Consider the following 25,682-nt stretch of genomic DNA (forward strand, 5'->3'; position numbering starts at 1 on the left):
TAGTCGAAAACCGGGTGGAAAAAGGTTTCCTGCGAGACCTTTCGGTCCTAGGCCGAGGTTCGGTCCTAATGCAGTTGGGCCCGAAGGCGAAGTCAGGCATGAGAGGCAAAAGCGAAGGAAGCGAAGGTCCATGCGAGGTTCTGGTCCGAGAGGACCTTCAGGTTCGGACATTTGGTCTATGCGAGCCTTCGGTCCGAGATAGGGTTCGGCATTGACAAGTTCGCTTCTGACAAGTTCGCTTCTGACAAGTTCGGTTCCTAAGAGGGTTCGACTCCTTAAGAAGGGTTTCGGGTCCTTAAGTCTATTTTATCCGTTTTTACCCCGTTTTAAGTGGTTTTTGACCTGGTTAAGGGTCGGGATGACCCGAAAGACTATAAAAAGTTAAAGGAACTTTTGAGAGAGATTTGGGAGAGATTTCACATACTTGGAGAGATTTCAGAGAGATTTCACATACTTGGAGAGATTTCTCATACTTAGAGAGATTTAGGAGAGATTTCACATACTTAGAGAGATTTGGGAGAGATTTCACATACTTAGAGAGATTTCACATACTTGGTGAGATTTGGGAGAGATTCTAAATAGAGAGAGATAGAGTGAAAACGATTGAGAGAGGTTTTCGTGTGTGACTTTGGTGAGTGTCCGGCTTCGCAATGAAAGGTTCGTAAACCCCGTTAAGCCATGCTTAAGGATCTTACACACTCCCGCTGAGTATGCAACATTGTTTTATCGGTTTCGTTCGTTACTTACCACAGTTTTAGGTTAAGGAAATCCAGATGTACGGACTTTTCAATTGATGATTTCTCATTAGCATTGTGAAATGTATAGTAATTACCTAACATAAGCCCTAGTACCCAAGGGTTAATTGAGTCGATCGGTTTGACTTGTTGACTTTAGTTGACTTTGACTTGACTGGAATTTGACGGTTGTCACAGTTACGATTGTGATATGTTAGCTCGACATCTTGGTAGATAGGATGGTTATATGCTAGTATGATCGGTTAGATAAGTATCCTGCTAGATCGGATATGGTTATGCTTTGTGACCTACAGTATGGTCTGATTGTCTATATTCTAGTAGGATTATTACCTGTTATATGTGCACATGATTGAGCAGTAGTGGAGGGTATTTGTAACATCCCGAAATCCAGGTAAAGCTATTATATCCTTCCATTTTGTCAAGTTGTCAAAAGTAGTCCTTTGTAAGAATTCTTGTAGCAAATGAGTACGCTGGGCGTACTGGGGAGTACGTTGCGCGTAATCATGCGCTTAATTTGGATGCGGACTCGCCTGGGTACGCTGGGCGTAATGGGTCCAGACGCAAACCCTAATATTTGAATTGTGCACTATATAATGGATGCTAAGGCTCATTTCTCAACCTCCATATCAGTGAGTAAAACCCTAAGAGAGCCTCCCAATCGTCCTTAGCTTGAGAGTGAGTGTTTTGGAGCTAAAAGTGCCTTGGTGTGTTAGTGAAGAAGAAGGAGAGGAGCTTGTAGAGGCTAGAGCTTAAAGTGTAAGTTTAGATCTGAGATCTACAAAGGAAGGAGCTGCATTTGGAGGTATAAAGTTCAAAACTTTCCTATTCATTTTGGTAAGATGTATTTGGACCATTTTAGGGTTAAAAGTCCCAAAGGTGGAGACTTTATGAGTGTAATGTGCTCCATGGACCTAGATCTATCCCATTTCAGTGGTATTTGTGTTATAAATCCATAAAGTTTCCATCTTAGTCATGGATATGAGGTTATGCATGAGTATTGAGCTTTCTAGTGTTAGGAAGTGGAGTATTATGGGTGTTAGTGACTTGTCCAGCCATGCAAAAGCTTAAAGTCACCGACTTTATGGATTAAGAGGGTTATAAATGATCAGATCTAGAAGTTCGACGTGGGTCTTAACTGATTAAGACCCCAAAATGCTTAGAGTCTAAAACTGGGAGTTACGATGGGTGTAATCCCAGTACGCGCGGCGTAAGGGGTCGTGCACCCCGTTTTCTGTGAAGACACTGTGTACGCCCAGCGTACATGTGTGGTACGCGCAGCGTAACCCGGGGAGTTGACTTTTAGGGTTTTGTCAACTTTAGGGTCTTTGAGCCATGAGAAGGGTAAAATGGTCTTTTACCCTTCTGAGAGTACTAAGAGGAGGAATAGTCTAGCCTTGAGAGATGTATTGATTTAAAGTGTTTATTTCATATGATTAGGCGGAGGCTAGATCGGATTTTTCGGAGTTCGAGATTTTACCGAGTTACCCTAGGTGAGTCTTCTCACTATACTTTACCTAGAGTGGTAATTAGAGTTATGTGACAGAGTATTTTGTATGCTTTTGCATGATGTGATTTCTATGTGATTTATGTTATGTATGTGCCAGAGTTTTCAAAGTTAGGACCGTAAGGTCCACAGAGTTAGGGCCAGAGGGTCTACAGAGTTATAGGACTGGAGGGTCCCACTGAGACACATTGACCAGAGGGTCAAATAGAGTTATAGCCTCGAGTGGCTAATATGTATTGTGTGTGGTATTTTGGGGAACTCACTAAGCATTTATGCTTACATGGTTGTGTTATGTGTTTCAGGTACCAGTGAGGATCGCGGGAAGGCGCCGACCTGATCAGCACACACACGAGGAGTTTTTATATTTTTTCATATTGGGATGTGATGTTATGTTTCGACTATGTGATACAATGGTGTTTTTATAACAATTATACATGAAAATGTGTTTTATAAAATGTGAAAAATTATTTTGAAATTTTGGGTGTTACAACTTGGTATCAGAGCCTTGGTTTGAGGGATTCGGGTGCACATTCAGGCGTATCTGAACTCAGACTGGGGATTTGAGAGATTTTCAAAATAAATTTTACAAAATTTTTCTCAAGAGTAAATTTTTTTTGAAAGAGCAGAGCAGTGTGTACGATCAGCCAGCGCCGAATGGTGATTTACCAAAATACCCTTACATTATGTGTTATGATATGATATGCATGTTAGAGTAGGCTAGGTATTCTTATTAGGACTAGAGTGGCCTGATTTTTGATGCCTTAGACTAGGGATTTTGCTGCTAGGAGATGCTTGAGATTGAATAGATAGCAGCGAGGAGCTTATGAGAGATCTGATTGAGAGTAGACTATGCATAGAGATGGAGTAGAGTGCTTGGGATTTGGGATCCTAGGAGGAGGACTTGGGGTGAATATTGATGCGGTGTGGGTGGTAGTATTGGGCCTGTACTACCGAAGGCACCGGATCAGTGTGCAGCCCATGTAAGAATCCTTAGGGCACCAGGGATCAAGTAGGATTGGGATATCGAATGTGTGTACACTCGAGAGAGTCTCTGATATATTGTGTTGTATTTCAGAGAGACATCATGGTGGGGACACGCCACCGGCCAGGGACTAGTGAGGGGGGTGTGAGCGATGAGGAGCTCCACCAGATGATTCATGATGAGGTGGCTGCTGCCATCTGCGCTGAGATTCCAGAGATGTACGGGTCTATCAAGACCACCCTGATCAAGACTTTTGATGAGCGTTATGCTGCTCTTACTGATGCTGCTGTTGCTGCAACCACTGCGGTCGTTGCTGCTGCCATGCCTCAGGGGGGGTGACACATTGCTGTACCGGGAGTTCAGCAACACGAAGCCACCAGAGTTTGATGGGACTCAAGATCCGATAGCTGCGATGAGGTGGATCTCTGACATTGAGGGGTGCTTCTACACATGTTCATGTCCGGAGCATCTGAGGATTCAGTTCGCTCCGAACCAGCTTCACTTGGGGGCGAAGGATTGGTGGAAGTTTGTGACAACGCACTATTCTTCTGCAGAGCTTGCTGCGGTGACTTGGGAGAGGTTTACCGCTATGTTTCGTGATGAGTACGTTCCACCGGTGGAAAAAGAGCGATTGGCCCAGGAGTTCTTGACCCTCAAGCAGGGTACAGAGTCTATTACTGTGATCACCAGGATGTTTCATGAGAGGGCGATGTTCTGCCCTGAGCACGTGTCTTCTGAGCAGGCACGTATGAGCCGTTATTTGAGCATTTTGAAGAGAGACATCCACGAGTTCGTGGTGAACTCGACGTACCGGACATTTGCCGAGCTTCAGGGTCCTAGTATGTTGTCTTGTAGACTGTTATAGGATTATCTGATATAGGTGCACATGTTTGATTGATCGTATGTGAGCAATCCAACCTGAAGGTTATGGGCCGAGAGTATTCCATAAAGAGGATGATTGGACTCATTGTATGTGGGCAATCCAACCCGATGGTTGTGGGTCAAGAGTATTCCATCCCGAGGATGACTGGACTCATAGTAGTTTAGCATTCCAACCCGATGGTTGAGGGCCAGGAGTATTCCATCCGATGGATGATTGGACCCATAGTAGTTGCTGTATATATGTAGGTGTGTGGGCATGCCAACCCGAAGGTTGTGGGCCGAGTGTATTCCATCACGAGGATTATTATACTCATAGTATGTTGGCATTCCAACCCGATGGTTGAGGGCCAGGGGTATTCCAATCCGATAGTTGACTGGACCCACAGTATGTTGTTCATTGTTGTATGTGTATGGTTGTGTGTATGGGTATTTTGGGGGTAAGTCACTAAACTTTCGGGCTTACAATTTCAGTTTATTGTTTCAGGTACATCAGGATATCGTGGCAAGGCAAAGGCGTGATCGTACAACTCCTCACTTTTTATGACTTTGTTTCTGGGATACTCTGATATGATACATTTTGAAAACAAGTTTTGTAATGGTTAATGTTTTTGGAAATGTTTTAAAAGTTTTAAACTGGCTTGAATTCTATGGGTGCACCTTCATCGCTTGTCTCTTGAATTTCTTCAAGATCAGTTGTGCTTCCACTGTCCTCTTTGGATATAAGCTCTCTCTCGAGAAAGACTCCCCTTCGTGCTACAAAGACCACATTTTTGCTAGCTCTGTAGAACAAATATCCAAAGGACTTCTGTGGGTAGACAATGAAAATACGTCTCTCACTACGAGGTTCAAGCTTTTCGTGAGTCTCTCGTCTAACGAAAGCTTCCCAACCCCAAACCTTGATATGTGCCAACGAGGGAACTTTCCCTGTCCACATCTCATGAGGTGTTTTGGCAACCTTCTTTTTCGGGACAAGATTAAGAATGTGGGCGAAAATCTCTAAGACATATCCCCATAATGAGATTAGAAGTGAAGCTTGACTCATCATGGAACGAACCATGTCCAACAAGGTTCGATTACGCCTCTCGGTCACACCATTAAGTTGTGGTGTCCTAGGAGGTGTTAATTATGAAAAAATTCCACATTCCTTGAGGTAGTCGTGGAAATCGATACTCAGATACTCACCACCTCTATCATATCTGAGCATCTTTATCTTCATGTCCAATTGATTCTTGAATTCATGTTTGAACTCTTTGAACTTTTCAAAGGTTTCTGACTTATGCTTGATTAAGTACATATATCCTTATATGCTATCATCATCAGTAAAAGTCATAGAGAATCAATTTGCATCTCTTGTGGTGAATATAAAGGTGTGTACGAGATCTAATAATGCTTCACCTCTTCTACAAGAACCAGTGAAAGGTGATTTAGTTATCTTTCCAAGTAAACAAGACTCACATGTATCATATGACCTTACGTCAAATGACTCCAGCACTCCATCCTTTTGGAGTTGGGCAATGCGTTTCTTGTTAACATGTCCAAGTCGACAAAGCCACAAGCATGCTTTGTCTAAGCCATTAGACAAATCAATTTGAAGAACACTATTATCTAAATTGTCTACAATCATCACAGTTTCATACATGCCATCACAAGGTAAAGCTTCAAAATAAAGTACACAATTATTATAAGCATAAATAGATCCATTCTCATTATTAAAAGAATATCTAAAACCTTGTCTATATAAAGCATAAAATGAAATGATGTTTCACATCATTTCTGACGAATATAAATAATTGTGTAATTCTAAACACAGCCCATTACTAAGCACTAAAGAATAAACACCAATCTTGGTAACGGGTGACGATCTTCTATTGCCCATGACCAGGTTCATCTCCCATGCTCCACGTCCTCACTTCTTTTTACCCCCTGCAAGTCAGAACAAATATGAAAACCACATCCTGTATCAAGGAACCAAAGAATGAGAAAATGATGAGTTCTTAGACAAGATAGTGTAAATACTTGTTCAGGTTGGCTTCACTTTGCCCTCCTTAATGTCTTGCAAGTATTTAAGGCAGCTTCGTTTCCAATGTCCTTTCTCATGACATAAAAGCAAGTAGCCTCTTTAGGATCAGAGGCGGGAGGAGCGTCATAATTGGTATTTCCTTTGGATCCGTTACTTGAGGATCCATTTTTATACTTTCCTTTCCAATTCTGCTTAGGAGGAGCTTTCCTCTTCTTCCACTTCCCTTGCCCTATCGCCAAGAGAGGACTAAAAGTAGTAGTAGTAGTGGAGGCAATACTTAATAGGTTCATAGAGGCTTCTGAAAAACGACACGATGCAATTGATGTTACCATTAGAAACCATCAAGCTTCCATCAAAAACATTGAGACTCAACTCGGGCAATTGACTACACTAGTTAACGAATGGTTACCTCCTAAAAATCTTGATCCTAAACCACAATCTCATGTTATGGCTATATTTATTGAAGATGAGGAAGACTTTGAGCCTTTGGAGAGGCATGATACAAATACCGAACACGTCGGTCTGCATCTGGAAGGAGAAAAGATAATAGAAAAATCATAATCAGATTTTGCCAAGTCACCCATTGTGGCGATCTCACCACGTCATGGTCATCGGAGAAAAAAAATCCTTCGATTTTGAAAGCTTATCAGTTTCCTCTGCCATTCCCATCTCGAGCTCTTAAGCATAATCTAGATCCATAACAGAACAAGTTCATGGAACAAGTGCTATATCTCTCAATAAATGCGACATTCCTTAAATCTATGGCTAAAATTCCCAATTTTGCTAAGGATGTGATGACAAACTGCAAAGAGCTGGAAAAATCATCTACCATTTTATTAAATGAGTTATGTTCAGTTGTAATCATCAACGAGTTTCCAATTAAGATGGGAGATCCAGGTCGATTAACTTTTCCTTGTGAATTTGACAATTTTACTTCTATAAATGCTTTAGCCAATTTGGGGGCTAGAATCAATGTTATACCATATTCTTTCTACAAGAGGCTTGGTTTACCAAGGCTCCAAGACACGGAGATGACACTTAGACTGGTGGATCACACAATCACTAACCCACATGGAATAATTGAAGACTTATTGGTGAAAGTTGGAAAATTTATTTTTCCAGTTGATTTTGTGGTATTGAATATGAAAGAAAATGACAACCTTCCTATAATTTTAGGAAGACCATTCTTGAGTACCACAAGAGCCCTAGTCGACACTCATGATTCAAAACTCACACTCCGTGTAGAAAATGAAGAAATCACTTTTGACATGATCCAAAAGGTGAGTAATGACAAGCAAATAAATGAGATGTTAGTGGTGAATGACTGTGAAGAAGAGAACTTCAATGGATTAAATGAATTAGAGAAGCTAATGGAGGAAGAATTGAAGACTTGGGAGAAGCCTAACATGGAGAAGGTTGAGCGTACCAAGCCTTGCGCCTTAGTTCCCATAAATTTTTAAGTTTTCGCCTTTACAACACCAAAGTCTAAAGTGAATAAAGAAAGTGAAGAAGAAACTTTGGTTTCAAGTAATGATGAAGAAGTAGGTAAAAAAAGATATTACACAAGAATTAAGCAAGCCAAACTTGGACAAGATGGATGTTGAAGCAAGGGAACAAAAAAAGGAGAAGGAGAATCACAACTTGCTAGAAGGAGTAAAGGGTTGAAGCGGAAACACGAGGAAAACGCCATTCCAAAGAAGAAGGAAAACTCAAAAAAGGCGTACGTAAGAACGGTCATGCGTACAAGATAAGATTGAAGGAACAAAAGGTGGAAAGAGAGAACCCACTTCCAATTGCAATAATATAGAGTGGGAAAGAGTCCAACTCACTACTCCATTGAAAAGAAGCGCTTATCGGGAGACAAACCGATGTTTTTAGAGTTTGAATTTTCTTTTCTTTTTTATTTAGTTTTAGATTTGTTTTAGATTAACCGATTGATCATGTGTTTCTCTAGTGTTTTGATTTTATTTTGTACTGATGAAAGAAGTGAAGCAGTAAAGGAGCTTACATGGAAATAGCTTGGAGATTTTAGAAGACTAGAACGTAGAAGTCGCATAACCCTTCTCACACTTGACCCAACTAACCATAACCCAAAACCCATAATGACCCAGGGCCCAAAAATGGCCGAAAAGAGCTTATGGGAGTACATCATGCATAACACTCCTCTACACCATTCATAGAGGTACGGACCAAAAAACGAGGCAGCCATAAGCTGCGCACTGCGTACTCCCACCCTAAATCGAGCGTACTCAATGAGTCTACAAAAGTCATATTAAGAACCTATTCCCTTAAGACCAATCATCCAAAACTCGGTTCTAACCCTAATGGACGTTCCAAAACCATAAAGTTCATGACTTTATGGCTTTCCGTGGCTTAATGAAGCTCAAAACCAAACTCTAACTTCTTAACTTCACAAAATGGTCAACAACTCCTGAATGGTTGAAATATAACCAACAAGATTCAATTTTTATGTAATAAGGACCTCATAAACATCAATAAATCCTAACCTAAGCTTCTGGATTATCTTTTAATCACAAGAGACAACCCTTGGGACTAAAACATGCCAAAACCTAAGCAAATCTAGATCTATGCAAGAGAATCGTAAAAGTTGAGACATTATACCTTCTGGAAGAGGATAAAGAAGAGTAGAGTGTGGATCTATATGTTATGGACTCTAAGCACACCTTCAAAGTTCTCATTTTTCACTATAACATACCAAAAATCACACATAAACTTGAAATTCTAACAAAACCGAGCTAGGGTTTTGTGGGAGGCTAAAAGAGAGGGTGGTGGCTGATGGTAAGAAGGGTTTCCAAGGGATTAAAGTCCTTAAATAGGGTCCAAGATCCTAAAATTAGCGTTTGCATTCAACACGAGTACAGACTGCGTACTCTAGGTACGCCTAGAGTACTCAAGGAAACCCAACATCGAAGTTAATGAGCTACTCCCCGCGTAACTCTTAACTACGCCTAGCATAACGACCCATCTTACAAAAACAATTTTTATATATATATATATATATATATATATATATATATATATATATATATATATATATATATATATATCCTTAAAAGAAATTACCTGGGAACCGGGTGTTACAATTCTCCCCTACTTGAATCAAACTTCATCCTCGAAGTGCACCGACGTAAATAACTCTGGGTAATGCTCCCTCATCTCTTCCTCAAGCTCTCACGTCCAGTCTGAACCCTTATAATGATTCTATTGCACATTCACTAAACCCACCACCGTGTTTTTCAGGGCGTTCGTTTTCCTGTCTAGAATCGCAACCGGTCTCTCTATGTAGTTCAAGCGCTCATCCATCAGAATATCCTCTAATGGCACCACTTCAAAATAATTAACCAAACACTTCCACAACTGGAGATAAGTGAAAAGTGTTGTGAATCTGACTAAGCTCCCTGGGTAGCTCCAAACGATATGCTACCCTACCCACCCGAGCAATAACCCTGAAAGAGCCAATATATCTAGAACCCAGCTTGCCTTGCTTCCTAAGCCGAATGACACCTTTACATGGTGGCACATTTATGAGTACCATATCACCAAACTAAAATTCCAGGTTCGATTGGCGTCTATCAGCATAGCTCTTCTGCCGGCTCTGCGCGATCTGCAATCTCCCGCGCTCCTACTGGATCAACTCGGTGATCTGGAGCATCACCTCCGTGCTACCTATGAATTGTCGACCGACCTCCCCCATCAAATCGAGTTCTGACACTTCCTCCTATAGAGCATCTCAAAAGGAGGTCGATTAATATTGGCATGATAACTGTTATCGTAATAAAACTCAGTTAAAGGAAGATATGTATCCCAACTATCGCCAAAATCCAGCACACATGCCCAAAGCATATCCTCTGAGGTCTGAATGGTCCGTTCACTCTGTCCATCAGTCTGCGGATGAAAAGTTGTGCTGAAGTGTAGTCACGTACCCAACTCCTCATGAAATCTCTTCTAGAACTTGGAAGTGAACTGAACATCCGGATTAGAAACCACTGAGACTGGGACACCATAACGTGCCACCGCCTCACAAATATATGCATCTGCTAATTTGTGACATCCCCAATTTCACGGCCAGAAAAGACTGATTTGTTTATGCTTTGTTTTAAAAATCAGAGTAATCTTTTAAAGAAAACAATTGCGGAATTTGTTCCCAACAAAATATGATAAAAATTATCAAAGCATTTATTTAAAGAAATGTATTTTCATTTTATAACAAAATCTCGGGATGTCATGTTCAATACAGAACAAAATAGACCTTACAACAGTTATTCATAACTACAGGCCTATAATCCAAAATCTATCATTAAGTCCACCAACTTATACTCTTGTGTCATTACCTGTAATGCAAAGAAAACTGAGTGGGTCAGGCTTTGGATCCTGGTGAGCATATAGGGTTTTCAACCCACAATAGTATAATTATTATATTTAATTATCAAACAATCAATCCAATTACCCACCCCCATTATCTTCCTCTATTTCATAAAGATTTACTCTTAGAACCGATTACCATTCTCCCATTTATTCCTAAGAATTGCCCTAAGGAATTGGCACAAAGTCTAGTGCTGCTATGGTTCTTGGATTACCTCTGGTGAACACGCAATTCACAATAATTAATGAACACCTAGTTCAAGAACACCTAATGAACACTTAGTTCCAATATTACCCAATGAACACCTAGTTCACAAAAACTTAATGAACACTTAGTTCAAATATCCCTGATGAACACTAAGTTCAAATATCTAATGAACACTTAGTTTGAATATCCCTGGTGAACCCAATCATCTAAGGAACATAGAGTATGAAAGCTCTTAATTCAAACAACGTGATAATAAAGTATATCTCGATCATGCAAAACCACTAATATTATAAACACATATAAATTATATTTCTAAAACAATATTTCCCATCCTGTCGATCCCCACATACTGACCCTATCAATGATCTTACGAGATCTAGCCTAAGGAATCGATATGAACCACAAACTGACGAAGCTGCTTCGGAAATTCCCTAGTAGTAAATGAGGATCAATAAAGACATCAATTGAGGGGAATGGAATAAGTTTCACCACGAACCTTCGTTCGTAAAAGAATGAACCACAAGACAGTTAAGTCAGGGGTAGTTATCTATATAACAATGCCTAGGCGTGGTCCGACTATCATGAGGTTATTATACCCCCAGACTTTACCTATCCCAGCATCGAACTTTGCCTAACAGTGGCCTGAATACATGAGGTATTTCACCCCCAGACGCACCCTATCCAACAATATAATACCAGACATACCTAGCAGTGATCTATTACCGACACACTTTATTAGGCAGTCTACGAAGTTCCCTTAATTACTTCGTGAAAGAAAACGCTGACATATGAAGCTCGATTGATCACTTCATAAAAGAAATGCTGACTCCAAAGCTCTCTCAAAATAAAAGTATGGGGAAATACTACTAGAGTACTCCCGTACACTCCCGTAACCGACACACGAAATTGTCAAAAAGACTTTGTACATGATAGTACTTCTGGCACATTATAGTACTCTAGTATGCGAAAGACTCATACCCGAGAACATAATAGTACCCTGGCACAAGCAGCACCCAGGACACGGAGCTTTGAAAAGGACTTTGTACATAAAATGTACTTCTGTATGTAGGACGTACTCCACCGATCATCAGTCTAACCCCACACGTACTCTTAATAAAAGACTACCTAAATTCCAATCTTAATTGAACTAAGCGTCCCATTTAAGTCTTAACCCATCACTAGGCAAACCTACAATGTTTATAATCAATTTTTGATACTATCTCCGTTTAGGCAACGTTAACTAGTGTATACTTAACACAAGGTTTAAGTAATAATATCATATATATATATATATATATATATATATATATATATATATATATATATATATATATATATATATATATATATACACACACAAACACATCTTAACACATATTGCATCATATCTGATTCGTACGTTGTATATCATCAAATATATCTAACACGTATTTCGGATAATAACAAATACTTCACATACATATGTATATTTCATACTTTAATCAATACTCGTATTAAAATCACGTTCATAAAAGGGGCTATACACATGATACCTTATCGAATGAACACGTAGTTCAAAAATACATAATCCGTACTCCCGGATCTTAAATTTGCCTCATTACCTAATCCATATTCCCAGATCTAAAACTAACCTCTTGATCTGATCCATACTCTCGGATCTAAAACTAACCTCTTGATCTGATCCATAGTCTCGGATCTAAAACTAACCTTTTTATACTTTTATCCCATACCAACAATCTCATCTACCTATGTTCTACCGAACATATTTGTAGATACAAAATACATATACAATTTAACTCATTTAAACCTATATAATTCATCCATTCAACGATCATCTTAAATAAACAGCAATATATACACATATAACACGTATTTCATAGAAAATACTTAGTATTTATGTGTTAGAAGAAAGTGACCACACACTCACTTGATCAGAAGATGACCGGACAACACTACGACTTGTAGAAGTAGTATTCTTCGGTAGATCTGGAAGATCTTCACAATAACCGGGCTTCTCGCGGGCAGAGCTTCGGCTCGGGAATCTCACTTCTCAGGATCTTCGGGCTTCGGGACTTGATTCGGGTCTTGGGATGAAACCAGGGCTTCGGGGGTACTCCGGGATGGCTATAGAGGGTATCGGCCTATCGGGAGTGAGAGAGAGGAGCTGGAGCAACCCAAACTCGGCTGACCCTTCAAATCTATTTATAGGGCAAAATTTTCCCTTGCCACGTCGTGGTACGGTTTACCACATCGTGGTGGATGGTTCGCCACTGCATGCATCATTGCAAGTGGGTCTGACAGACTCCAGAGCTCCTGCCACATCGTGACACTTTTACCACGTCATGGTGGCTGACAGTTTTGGGGTTTCGCGCCCCGAACCTCAGAAATTCATAACTTTCGCATACGAACTCCGTTTTCGACGTTCTTTATATCGACGCGTAGGTGAGAATATGCTCTACAATTCTCGTTTAGACTTCGTTGGCTAATTTTGACTTTATTTTTAATATATTATAAATATATTACTTTTATATTATTTTTAGCAGGCTAGGACAGGAAAACTCCGTTATAAATTCATAACTTCTTCATCTGATGTCCGCTTCTGCCTATATTTTTATCGTTACATTACTATCGATGAGATATTCGATTCTTATTTAGATTGTTTCGGCTAAAAATCACTCGATCTCAAATCGAGGATTCAGGCTGCATACTGCTAAGTCGAAACTTTGGAAAAATCATAACTTCCTCATACGAAGTCAGATTTGGGCGTTCTTTTTATGCACGCTTTTGGTTTAACGTATTCTACGAATTTTGTTTAGATCGCTAAGGCTAAATATTGATCTAACGTAAATTCACTTTTTACGTCATTCAGCGTCGTGCCGGTTCTGTCGCGAAACTTCGACGGGTCATAACTTCTTCGTTATAACTTGGATTTCGGCGTTCTTTATATGCACGGAATCCTTGTAACATATACTACCACTTAGTTAAGATTACTCCTTCTAAATAATCTTCCATCAAAAAGTCATTTTTTGATGCTTATCGTTTCTAAATTGACTAGCCCCGATCTACGGGTGTTACATAATTTCTTTAAAAGATGCTCTCCATAATAGGAATGAAATGCGTACTCTTGGTCAATCGATATACGACGAGCCAATGTTGGGTATGGGAAATATTGAAACTGAGTTGGCATTTGTGATGAAAGCTTTGATTGGATACTTAAGTGGTTTCTTAGTTTATTTGGCATGTGATGTATTTAACCATTATATATAGCCTTTAGCTTAGCTTGTTAGGTAAGCTTCCCACCAAGACTCCCTTTCTGTATCAACATCAGTTAGGTTTGTATGTGATGTTTCTTAATCAATAATATACAAGATCTTTGACAAGATTCCTTGCAATTTTGGGTGATTGATTCATGATTCTTATTCTAATTCCACACTTGTCATTTCGTTTTGGACATCACAAATTGTTAAATCACAAGTTTATTATGTTATTTTTGCTAATAATTAGTTGTTTTCCATTTATCAAATTATACTTTTTAATTATTAGTTAACTTTGTTATTTAGTTAACATTAACATGTGACAGGTTCTTAAAAAGAAAACACGTAAATTCTTATCAAGATCCTGAAGAACCACCAGAGAATGTTTTGAATGAAAATACTCCTACATCTCATGTTTATGAGAATCAATCCAAAAGAGTTGGTCTTGAATTTAATGAAGTTAATCTTGATACAATATAAGGAGATCCAGGTTTACGTATTCAAATCTATGATTATCCATTTAATAACTGAGATGTCATTTGATGAGCTTACATGAATTTTGGTCCCCTCTAACCAATACTTTATGAATATCCAAAATTTAGACTAGAAACCCATAAACGTAGCTTTCAAGTGTCTTGGTTTAAGTCAATCATTGGCTTGAATATTCAGTGACTTCAGATATCGTGTTTTGCTTCCCATGTTTTCTTTTTAACAAACCTTATGGACCTGGATATTACAGCCAACGAGCATTTACTATACATGGATTTAAAAATTGATAGAAAGTTGGTGGGGAAACTTGTGCTTTTTTGCATCATATGGGTATCAAGTGCACATCTTTTCACAACGTCGCACAAAAAGCATGTGATGATTTGTTAAATGAGGCGCAGAATATACAAAATATTTTTGAGAAATTTACTGATGAAGAGCGTAGGAACAATAGATTGAGACTTAAGGCTATTATTTTTTTAGTCCATTGGTGTGCCTTTTAATCAATTGCATTTAGAGTCCATGATGAAAGCCCTTTTTCCATCAACAAATGAAATTTTCTTGAAATGTTGGAGGCAATCAGAAATTTTAACGCTGAGATGAAAGAACAATTTCACACTGCTTCTAAACACACGTTATGCACATCACCGTTAATTCAAAAATATATTTTAAACCTTATCTCAAGTAAGGTGAAACGGATGATTTGTGAGGAGATTGATGGTGGAAAGTTTTGTTTAATTGTTGATGAAGCACGTGATGAATCTAACAAAGAACAAATGTCTATTGTTTTGAGATTTGTAAATAAAGATAGAGTTGTTATGGAGCGTTTTTTGGGCTAGTTCATGTACCTGACACAACATCACAAACCCTTAAGAAAGAAATATATTCTATGTTGTCACATTACAATCTTGATTTCAAGTCAATTCATGGGCAAGGGTGTGACGGTGCAAAAAATATGTGTGGTCATTTCAAAGGTTTGCAAGCATTGATTAATAATGATTGTCCATATGCATATTATGTCCACTACTTAGCTTATCGATTGCAATTAGCATTAATGGCTGCCTCACAAGGAGTTATTGCACTAATTTTTTTTTTACTTCGTTATCTTTTGTTATCAACGTTGTTAATGCTTCCTCCAAACGTGCCGACCAACTAAGAGATGCACAAGCTGAGAAAACTGCATATTTTATTTCTATTGAAGAGTTAGAGACAGGCAAATGTCTCAATCAAATTGGTACACTACAACGAGTTAGGGATATTAGATGGAGTTCTCACCTTAAATCAAGTTCGAGCTTAATCAAGATGTTTACTCCAACTTGTGAGGTTTTACTTAAAATTATTGAGGAGGCGACTGGTTCAATCAAAGGAGATGCAAATTCAACATATGAGACTATTACTACATTTGATTTCATTTTTATTTTGCATCTTGAGAAAGAAATAACGAAGATCACTGATTTACTTTTTCAAGCTCTACAAAGACAAACTCAAGATATTTGTAATGCATTGAGGCTAGTTGCATCCACTAAAATGTTGTTGCAAAAAATGAAAGGTGAAAGATGGAGTGATTTTCTCTCTCTTGATAGGTCATTTTGTGAGCTACGCAACATTGGCATCCCTCATTTATCTTCACCTTATTTTAGTAGAGAGTCTCAAGCTCGTAATGAGCATAACGATCATACACTTGAACATCATTATCGTGTGGATATATTTTGCGAAACAACTAATTGTCAACTAACGGAGTTAGATAATTGGTTCAATGATAGCTCAATGGAGTTGCTTCAACTTTCAACAACTTTAGATCCTAAAAATGCTTATGAGCCTTTTCGAAGTGATGATGTGTGTCAATTAGCAGAGAAGTTTTATCCTGAAGTTTTCAATGACCACGAGAAAGTACTTTTAAAGTTGCAACTTCAACATTACAAAGTTGATGTCATTCAATATACAGATTATAAACAGTTGACATCTATTTCAGAATTGTGCCAATGGTTGATAAAAACTAGAAGAGTAACAAATTTTAGTCTAATTTATCGAGTAGCTAGTCGCATACTTACTCTTCCGGTTTCAACTGCTAAAACAGAGATGTGATTTTTAGCAATGAGTCTTATTAAAACAAGATTACAGAATAAAATGGAAGACACGTCTTTGAACGACTCATTGATTTTGGACTTTTAAAGGGAACTTTTTGAAAAGATTAGTTTAGAGACAATTGTGTAAGACTTTAAAGACGCAAAAGATCGGAGAATTGCCCTTTGATAAACGTTGTAAAAGTATTTAATATTAATCGTTTTTTTTTCAATGGCATAACGCTAAACCAAATGAAAGACGTTTATATAATTTTTTTTGATGTTTTCATTTCGGCCCCTCTAGTTTTACTACTCGTATTCCGCCCCCGTGTTTAACCATTTTAACTACCGTTTTAGTAGAAGTTTTAATATTTTTATAATCAAAATTATGAGTTTTGGAAATGTTTCTTTATACAGTGGGTTGGGAAAGATAGAATTAAAAAGAAAAAAGAAAAATTAACATGACGGCTATATGAGAAGAGGATTATAAGAGAGTAACTCTTTCAACATTAATACAGAGATACCAGATATATAAAATAATAATAAAGTATAGAAAAGGTGCCGGAGGAGCTTGTAGAAGAACTGTTGGTACCAAAATATTACGAGATAAAAGAGTTGCTTATAATATGTACTGCACACTTATAATCCACAAAATTAAGGATATATATAAATTCATTTATCTCAATATATGTGCGTACTGGACACTACCTAATCATCAAAATACTAATTTGATTTCATGGGACTTCTTATAAAGAAAAGCCCACTGGAACATAGTTGCTTATAATTATATCCATGAACAAGAATATATATCGCTGCATTATATTTTTGTAGTAATATATAACATTAAAACTAGATCTAAGACATGTATGTTGATTGAAAATGCAACAGCCTTCTTTTAATAATTGCAAACACGTAAATTAGATTAAGACATGTATTAATAATTGAGAATCTAACAACTCAAACATTTATCAACAAAATACCAAACAGAACAATATATTTTAATATGAAGTTGTTCTCAATATATATATATATATATATATATATATATATATATATATATATATATATATATATATATATATATATATATATATATATATATATATGTGTGTGTGTGTGTGTGTGTGTGTGTGTGTGCATGTATGTATGTATGTATATAATGTTTCTAGTTTCTATTGATCTCAATTAGTAATGTTAGAAAATTTTAGAATTCTTTTTGTGATACATATTGCTGAATTCTTCAATATTTTTTATACTGTTATTATTTAATTTGACTTTAATAAGGCTGTATTTGATTGTTATTTTTGTTGCATTATCAAATAAAATACCGAAAAACCCAAGAGAATGTAGGAAATAAGCGAAAGTAGATCCAATGAACCCTACAACAAAAAACCACATTACAAACAAAATCCGTTTTCTTATGACTAAAAATCAATTTTCGCAGTTTGATTTTGATTTATCGGGTCAAATTAGACCGTATTCACCATGCATCGAAGCATCCGATAAAGATGAAACTTGACATATAAAAGTTTGATAGTGGATGTTGAAGATGGCTTTTGTATAGTTTGACATGTAATGGAATAAAGTGTAATTTATAATTAGTTTTTATGTGTAAGGCTTTGTTGGCAAAAGCTCAAGTCCAACATTGCATATATTTATATGATAGTTGTGGCCCGACAAACAAGCATAAGTTTATTTAAAACTCAAGGTATATTATTCCTAGGATTTAAGAAAGAAGTACAATTATTTTTTACTTGAACCCACATTTGAAAGGAATGCCCAAGCTCGCAAAGAATTCTATGATTGAATGAAGATAAGAGTCAAGTCAACTGCCAAGTTGTACGCGGAAGGACGGAAGAGTCCCACGTGCACAAATGCGTCGCTTGGAAATCCCAATGGTAAATGGTTAGGGTGTCAAAATAATTTAATTACTAGGTTGTATTATTTTATTTTTTTGTACATGCAAAAGTAATTTTTTTTAGCAAATTCACATATATGATATCCTTGGTAACATTTTTGTAGATATTAATTCTCAGCAAAAATTCTATCATTGATAAATATTATTTCGCTAAGGGTATCAAAAACCAGGATTTTTTTCATCCTTGTTTGTCGTCCGTGCTTACATCCATAATTTTCACAAATAATTCTATGAAAATGACATGAAAAATTTGTAGAGAAATGACGATTTTGCTACTTATATTTTACTAAATTGTAACATCTTAACGAGGAGGTACTTTTAATTTTGACCATATAATTGAATTATATTGCATTTTGGTCCCTAAGTAAAAGAAATGGTGCAAAAGGGGCCCATAGTGACACTTTGGTAAATTTGGACTTCGGGGAGTATGTTGAGCGCACATGTGTACGCTGAGTGTACTAGGGCGCACCTTAGTACGTTGGGCATATACCTCGTACGCAGGACATATGTGAAGATCATGCAAACCCTAATTTTAAGGGTTTTGGCCCTATATAATCATCATTATAACCTCATGTCCCTTTCCTTCTTCATTCACCATCTGTGAGAATGACCCCCAAGCAACCCTAAGTGGAAGAGTGCCTTTTTGGAGCCAGTGGATTGTTTTAGAAGAGTTCTTGAAGGTGAAGAGCTTGGAGTTGGGAAACACTTTGGATCTGGGATTTCTTCCTTGTTAGCAAGCTCCAGAAGGTAAAACGCTTGCATCTTTACCACTCCATCTTGTAGGTCTAGATTCTTGATCTATTAAGACACCTTTTGGTCCCAAATGGTGATTCTTGGGCATGGTATGTTCTTGACCCATTAAGCCACCCTTTCAGACCTTAGGAAGGGTCTTCAGCCATAAAAAAGGGTCTTAATGGTTGATTTTGCTCCATGTATTCTTTAGAGTGTCTTAATGCATTAATATGTTGAGTTAAGCACTTCATGGGTATGCAAAGTCATAAAGTTGGAAACTTTATGACTCTTGATGATGATTTAGTGTTGGATCTGAAAGTTGGATGTAAAAGCTTAAGGCATTAAGATCTTAATGAGTTTTTGGGAAGACTGGGCAGACCCCTTGCGTAACTTGAGTACGCAGCGCTTACGTGGTCAACCTCCCCGATGGTGGTCAATGCTCGAGTATGCCCCGTGTACGTGATTTGTGTCGAATCGATTGAGTTGACTCGACTGGGTTGACTCAGTTGACTTGTTGATTTTGACTAGTTTGACTTTGACTTTGACCAAGTTTGACGAAGGGGTATTTTGGGTAATTTTAATGGTGTTTGAGAAATTGGTCATTTGGATGAATAAGTATCGGTTAGAGCTGAGATTCGGAGTCGGGACCTCATCAGCTATCATTCAGACTATGAGGTGAGTTTTCCTCACTGTATTTACGGGTCGAAGGCACTAAGCACGATCCATTGGATTGATATCCTGCTATACATTGATATGTTGAGTATGGGATATATCTGCATTATTATATGCTAGTTGCTTATATGCTTAGACTGGTAGATCTATAGGACTACCTATGACTTCTGTCTGCATTATTATTTGTATGTTGCTTATGTTTGTTATTTGTTATATGTCGACATATTGTGTTAAGTTAAGGTTGTACTGCTTTGTGTTGTATCCAACAAACCTGGGAGCATTCTAGATATGAGCTTAAGGTTGGTTGGCATGCCAGACTCATATTGAGGGCTTAGAAGCATTCTAGATACGAGATGAGGGTCGATTGGAATGCCAAACTCATACTGAGGGCCTGAGGGTATTCCAGTGTGATGACTGAGTGGATTTGTTGTATGTTGGCATTCCAACCCAGGGTATTCCATCCCGAGGATAATTGGACCCGAAGGTTGACTGGGCATGGGGTCCAACGTGATGGTTGATTGGACTCGACATGATGTTATATATATATATATATATATATGTGTGTGTGTGTGTGTGTGTGTGTGATTTGTTGGTGTGTTGGTACTTTGGAGGAACTCACTGAGCTTTGGCTTACAGTTTTTAGTTGTTATTTCAGGTACTTTTGATGATTATGGGAAGGAGAAGGTGTGACCATACACATCCTCTTTTTATGGCTTTATGATTTTGGGATACTATGATATGGATAAAAAAATTGGAAACAATGATTTTGTAAACATTTTATGACTATGGGTTTTTTTTTTTAAGTTTTAATTTATTTTGATTTTTGATTCGTTACAAGTTGGTATCAGAGACTTGGTTTGAGTGAATTAGAGGAACACCCGTGTGAATCCAGTCTCAAACTAAGGAAACGAAAAGGTTTTAAAATTGATTTTCAAAATTATCAAGAGAGGATGTGATGTGTACGATCAGTCGAAGCTAGTAAGTAGACCCCAAATTACCACACTGTTATTTGATATTGCGATATGTTATAACATCATGCTATTGATAGGCTAAGGATCTTCAGGAATCACGTGATAGAATTGCCTGACTATATGACGCATGATAGCCTAGGGTGTTCCTTATATGAATAGACATCATTATTGTCGTTGCTTAGTGTATGCATCAAAATTATACATAACTAAGATTTTAGAGCCTGATAATCTTTGATTTAGCATTATTTCATGTTCCTTGTTTGGTTGTGGGCTTAAGTTAGAATCAAGTATTCGACTGTCTATAGGATCCAATGTTATGTATGATTAGCATACACGAGTGCTGCAGGGTTGGTGGAAGTTTCATGGATGAGTTATGTGGAGTCAGTCGGCCAATTGCGTAATGTCTAGCCTTCATCTAGGAAGTGAGAATATGGTGCATGCATATTCTAGTGAGTGTGTTGGGGTTGTTGTGATGATCTTCTGAGACAAATACAGGTAAGTGTGGAAGGTAGTATGGGCCCGTACTACCAGAAGCACGGGACCCGTACGCATATCAAGAAAGTCACAACCCCTAGGGTTTTGTTGGGAATTGGTCCCTATGATATGTGTTTTATCTGATATCTCCCAAGTTTATTTTCAATATGGTGGTTACGAGGCGATTTGAGTCGGGATCTAGATCAGGAGCCGAGGACAGGTGGCCAGGATGGGCCAGGATTTAGTGAGGATCCAGTTAGGGAGATCATCCGTGAGGATGTTGTCTCTATTGTCCGGGAGCAGATACCAGAGTTGTTTGGTTCTATCAACACCGCGATGATGGAGTTCTTTGACGATCGATATAATTCATTTTATGAGGCTACTGTTGTTGCTGCTGCCACCGCAGTCGTTGTCGCTGTGGGGATTGTCGTTGGGAGGGCTTTTCAGTATCGGGACTTCGACAATATGAAGCTCCCTGTATTTGACATAGTTCAGGACCCGATCATAGACATGAGGTGGTTGTATGATGTTGAGGGATGTTTCTTTACGTGCTCTTGCCCATCTGACCACATTGTCTAATGCACTCTGAACCTTCTTCGGTTCGGAGCGAAGGATTGGTGGAGGTTAGTTACTAGTTCTTACACCCCATAGTAGCAAGTTGCAGTTTCATGGGAGCAATTCTCTTATATGTTCCACTCAAGATATGTTCCATTAGTAGAGCAGGAAAGGCTGGCTCAGGAGTACTTGGATTTGAGGCAGGGGACCGATTCGGTGACAGAGATCACTAAGATGTTTACAGAGAGAGCTAGGTTTTTCCTTGACTTTGCTGCTTCTAAGCAAGCTCAGATGACACAATACCTAAGCATGCTCAAGATGGAAATATTTGTAGGAGGCTGCTAGGCGGCGGGAGATCGAGATGGAGCTCCAGACGAGGGAGCAGAGGTAGACCCCAACGCAGTGTCAGCCTGCGCTGAAGCTGTTCAAGACCGCTATTGTTAGATTTGGGCGTTGGAGGGGCCGTACTTGTGGAAAGTGTGGAAATGTTCATGATGGTGCTTTCCGATCTTCTTCTAGATGCCACAATTGTGGCAAGTAGGGCCACGTTGCGAGGGATTGTTGTCAGCATGCTCTAGTACCCAACACCACAATTTGCTATAAATGCGACCATGTTGGCCATGTGAAGGACAACTGTCCCTTGCTTGACGCTAGGTCGACGCAAGCTCCAGCACCAGATACTATAAGGATCACTGATGAGAGCCAGGGTAAGGCGGAGCCCCCGAGGGCTTGAGGTCGTGCTTTTCAGCTTACGATAGAGAAGGCCAGGGCGGCAGCAGACGTCGTGACCGATATGTTTCTATTTGTTATTGTGTTGATTATATTTTATGGTAAGCTCATATTTATGCTCCTAATAGGTATGTTCTTAGCAAACTCTTTTATTTCTCTTGTGTTATTTGAATCGGGCGCGAGTTGGTGCTTTGTGTCTCGATTGTTCAGTAGGGAGTTTGATATGCCTATTGGGGAGTTAGAGTGTCTGTTGTGGGTTCTATCACCAATGAGCATGGGGTTCTTTCATCCACAGTGTATCAAGGTTGTATATCGGAGATCTTTGGGGTTCCTTATCCGATTGATCTGATCCATATCCCCATGAGATATGTATGTGTGATAGTGGGTATGGACTGGATGAGCAGGTTTGGTGCCATGATCGATTGCGAGGGCCAGCAATTGGTAGTTCAAACCCTAAGTAGGGGAGAACTGGTTATCTATGGAGAGGGCACCAAGGTTGGCTCATGGTTTTGTTCGGCAGCCAAGGCTCGATAGTATAGTTAGCATGGGTGTGCAGGTTATCTGGATTATGTGGTTGATACTCGGGTTGGAGAGCAGACTTCAAAATCAAAGGTACGAGTTGTTAAGGAGTTTGCCGATGTTATCCTGAAGGAATTACCTGGTGTGCCTCTCGAGAGGCAGGTTGAGTTCAAGATTGATCTAGCACCAGGTGCGGCTCCGATTGCCAAGGCTTTGTACCGCTTGGTACTACCTTAGATGTAGGAGTTGTCCTCTCAGCTTCAAGAGCTGTTAGGAAAGCAGTTCATTAGGCTGAGCAGTTCGCCGTGGGGAGCGCCTATAGTGTTCATCAAGAAGAAGGATGGTTCACAATGAATGTGCATTGATTACCCGGGAGTTGAACAAGTTAACGATGAAGAACCGTTATCCCCTTCCGCAGATTGATGACCTCTTTGATTAGTTGTATGGTGCATCTTGGTTCTCCAAGATCGATATAAGGTCCGGGTATCATCCGGTGAGAGTAAGAGAGGATGACATGGAGAAGACCACGTTCCAAAATCGTTATGGGTATTACGAGTTCGTGATGATGCCATTTGGGCTCACCAATGTGCCTCGGTGTTTATAGATTTGATGAATCGGGTGTGTAGGTCGATGCTTTACCGATCTTTCATTCTTGGTATGGACTGGTTGAGTCTTCATCGCGCCGATATCGTATGCTCCGACAAAGCCATTCGCCTGAATCTTCCAAATCACGAAACCCTATTGATCTATGGAGATAAACCAGGTATGAGCCTTCGTATCATCTCCAGTATTCAGGCTCAGAAATACTTGCGCAAAGAATATCGCGCCTTTCTTGCTCACGTTGTCGACACTAGCCAGAAATCGAAAGATCCAAAGGACATTCCCGTTGTATGCGAATTCCCTGATGTTTTGCCATAGGATCTTCCAGGTCTACCTCCCAAACGTCAAGTTGAGTTCAGAATCGACCTAGTCCCAGGAGCTACTCCCGTAGCTAAGTCGCCCTATCGTCTAGCGCCTGCCGAAATGCAAGAACTATCCGGTCAACTCAACGAACTGCTCAACAAGGGTTTTATAAGACCGAGCTTCTCACCTTGGGGAGCTCCGGTCTTGTTCGTGAAGACGAAGGATGGGTCGTTTCGGATGTGCATCGATTATAGGGAACTCAACAAACTCACAATCAAAAATCGTTATCCTCTCCCTCGTATCGACGATCTATTCGACCAACTGCAAGGAGCAAGTTAATTCTCCAAGATTGATCTTAGATCCGGGTATCACCAGTTACGGGTGCTTGAGGAAGATGTCCCGAAGACAGCCTTCCGAACCCGTTACGGGCATTTTGAGTTCGTAGTGATGCCCTTTGGACTGACTAACGCCCCCGCAGTATTCATGGACTTGATGAATAGGGTGTGTCGTCCATATCTAGATCAGTTCGTAATCGTCTTCATTGACGATATACTCGTCTACTCTCGAAGCAAGGAAGAACACAAGGATCACCTGCGACGAGTCCTAGAAACGTTGCGATCAGAGAAGTTATATGAGAAGTTCTCTAAGTGCGAGTTTTGGATCCGAAGAGTTGAATTGTTAGGACATGTGGTTAGTGAAGAAGGAATCCATGTGGATCCCTCCAAAATTAAAGCTATTGAGAACTGGTCAGCACCGAAGACGCCTACAGAAATTCGCCAATTTCTAGGCCTCGCTGGATACTACCGAAGATTCATCCAAAACTTCTCTCGGATTGCGAAGCCCCTCACCATGTTGACATAGAAGGGTGTATCATTTGACTGGGAGGAGAAAAAGGAGAAGGCATTCCAGACCCTGAAGCGAGCTTTATGCACCGCACCAGTAGTATCCCTTCCCGAAGGGATAGAGGATTTGTTGTATACTGCTATGCATCAAATCAGGGGCTCGTTTGTGTCTTGATGCAACGAGATAAGGTCATCGCCTATGCCTCCAGACAGCTAAAGACACATGAGGTGAACTACACTACTCACGACCTCGAGTTAGGAGCGGTCGTCTTCGCACTAAAAATCTGGAGACACTACTTGTATGGGACGAAGAGCATGGTGTACACTGATCACAAAAGCCTCCAACACATAATGAACCAGAAAGAACTCAACATGAGGCAGCGTCGATGGGTCGAACTACTCAGCGATTACGATTGCGAAATCTGATACCACCCGGGGAAAGCCAACGTAGTAGCAGACGCCCTGAGTAGGAAGGAGTATTCTGGACGAAGAACCAAGTCATTGACAATGACTATCCGTTCGCATCTATCCGCACAGATCAGGGAGGCTCAGCTGGAAGCCTTAAAGCCTGAGAATGTGACGGGAGAATCCCTGCGCGGAATGGATAAAAGTTTGGAGGTCAAGGGTGACGGAGCCTACTACTTCATGGACCGAATCTGGACTCCGCGCCATGGAGGTTTCAGAGACTTGGTCATAAGGGAAGCATACAACACTCGCTACTCCGTCCACCCAGGTTCAGATAAGATGTATCTGGATCTCAAAAAGCTATACCGGTGGCCTAACATGAAAGCGGAGATCGCAACCTTCGTGAGCAAGTGCCTTACTTGCGC

The 25,682-nt window shown here is 39.5% G+C and overlaps 1 protein-coding gene across 1 annotated transcript; it reads left to right on the forward strand.

Moving 5' to 3' along the window:
• Positions 1–15,776: 15,776 nt before the first annotated feature.
• Positions 15,777–16,559, forward strand: LOC111891509 (uncharacterized). The gene has a single exon (XM_023887567.1). It carries the CDS (start codon positions 15,777–15,779, stop codon positions 16,557–16,559), a length of 783 nt encoding a protein of 260 aa, XP_023743335.1.
• The last annotated feature ends 9,123 nt before the right edge of the window (positions 16,560–25,682 follow it).

The sequence above is a fragment of the Lactuca sativa genome, chromosome 4 (genome assembly GCF_002870075.4).
Source record: "Lactuca sativa cultivar Salinas chromosome 4, Lsat_Salinas_v11, whole genome shotgun sequence".
Classification (NCBI taxonomy): domain Eukaryota; kingdom Viridiplantae; phylum Streptophyta; class Magnoliopsida; order Asterales; family Asteraceae; genus Lactuca; species Lactuca sativa.

Bases quoted from the DNA above. Each gene is read 5' to 3' on its own strand.
- LOC111891509 (XM_023887567.1), top strand. From the start codon at position 15,777: ATGTTTACTCCAACTTGTGAGGTTTTACTTAAAATTATTGAGGAGGCG.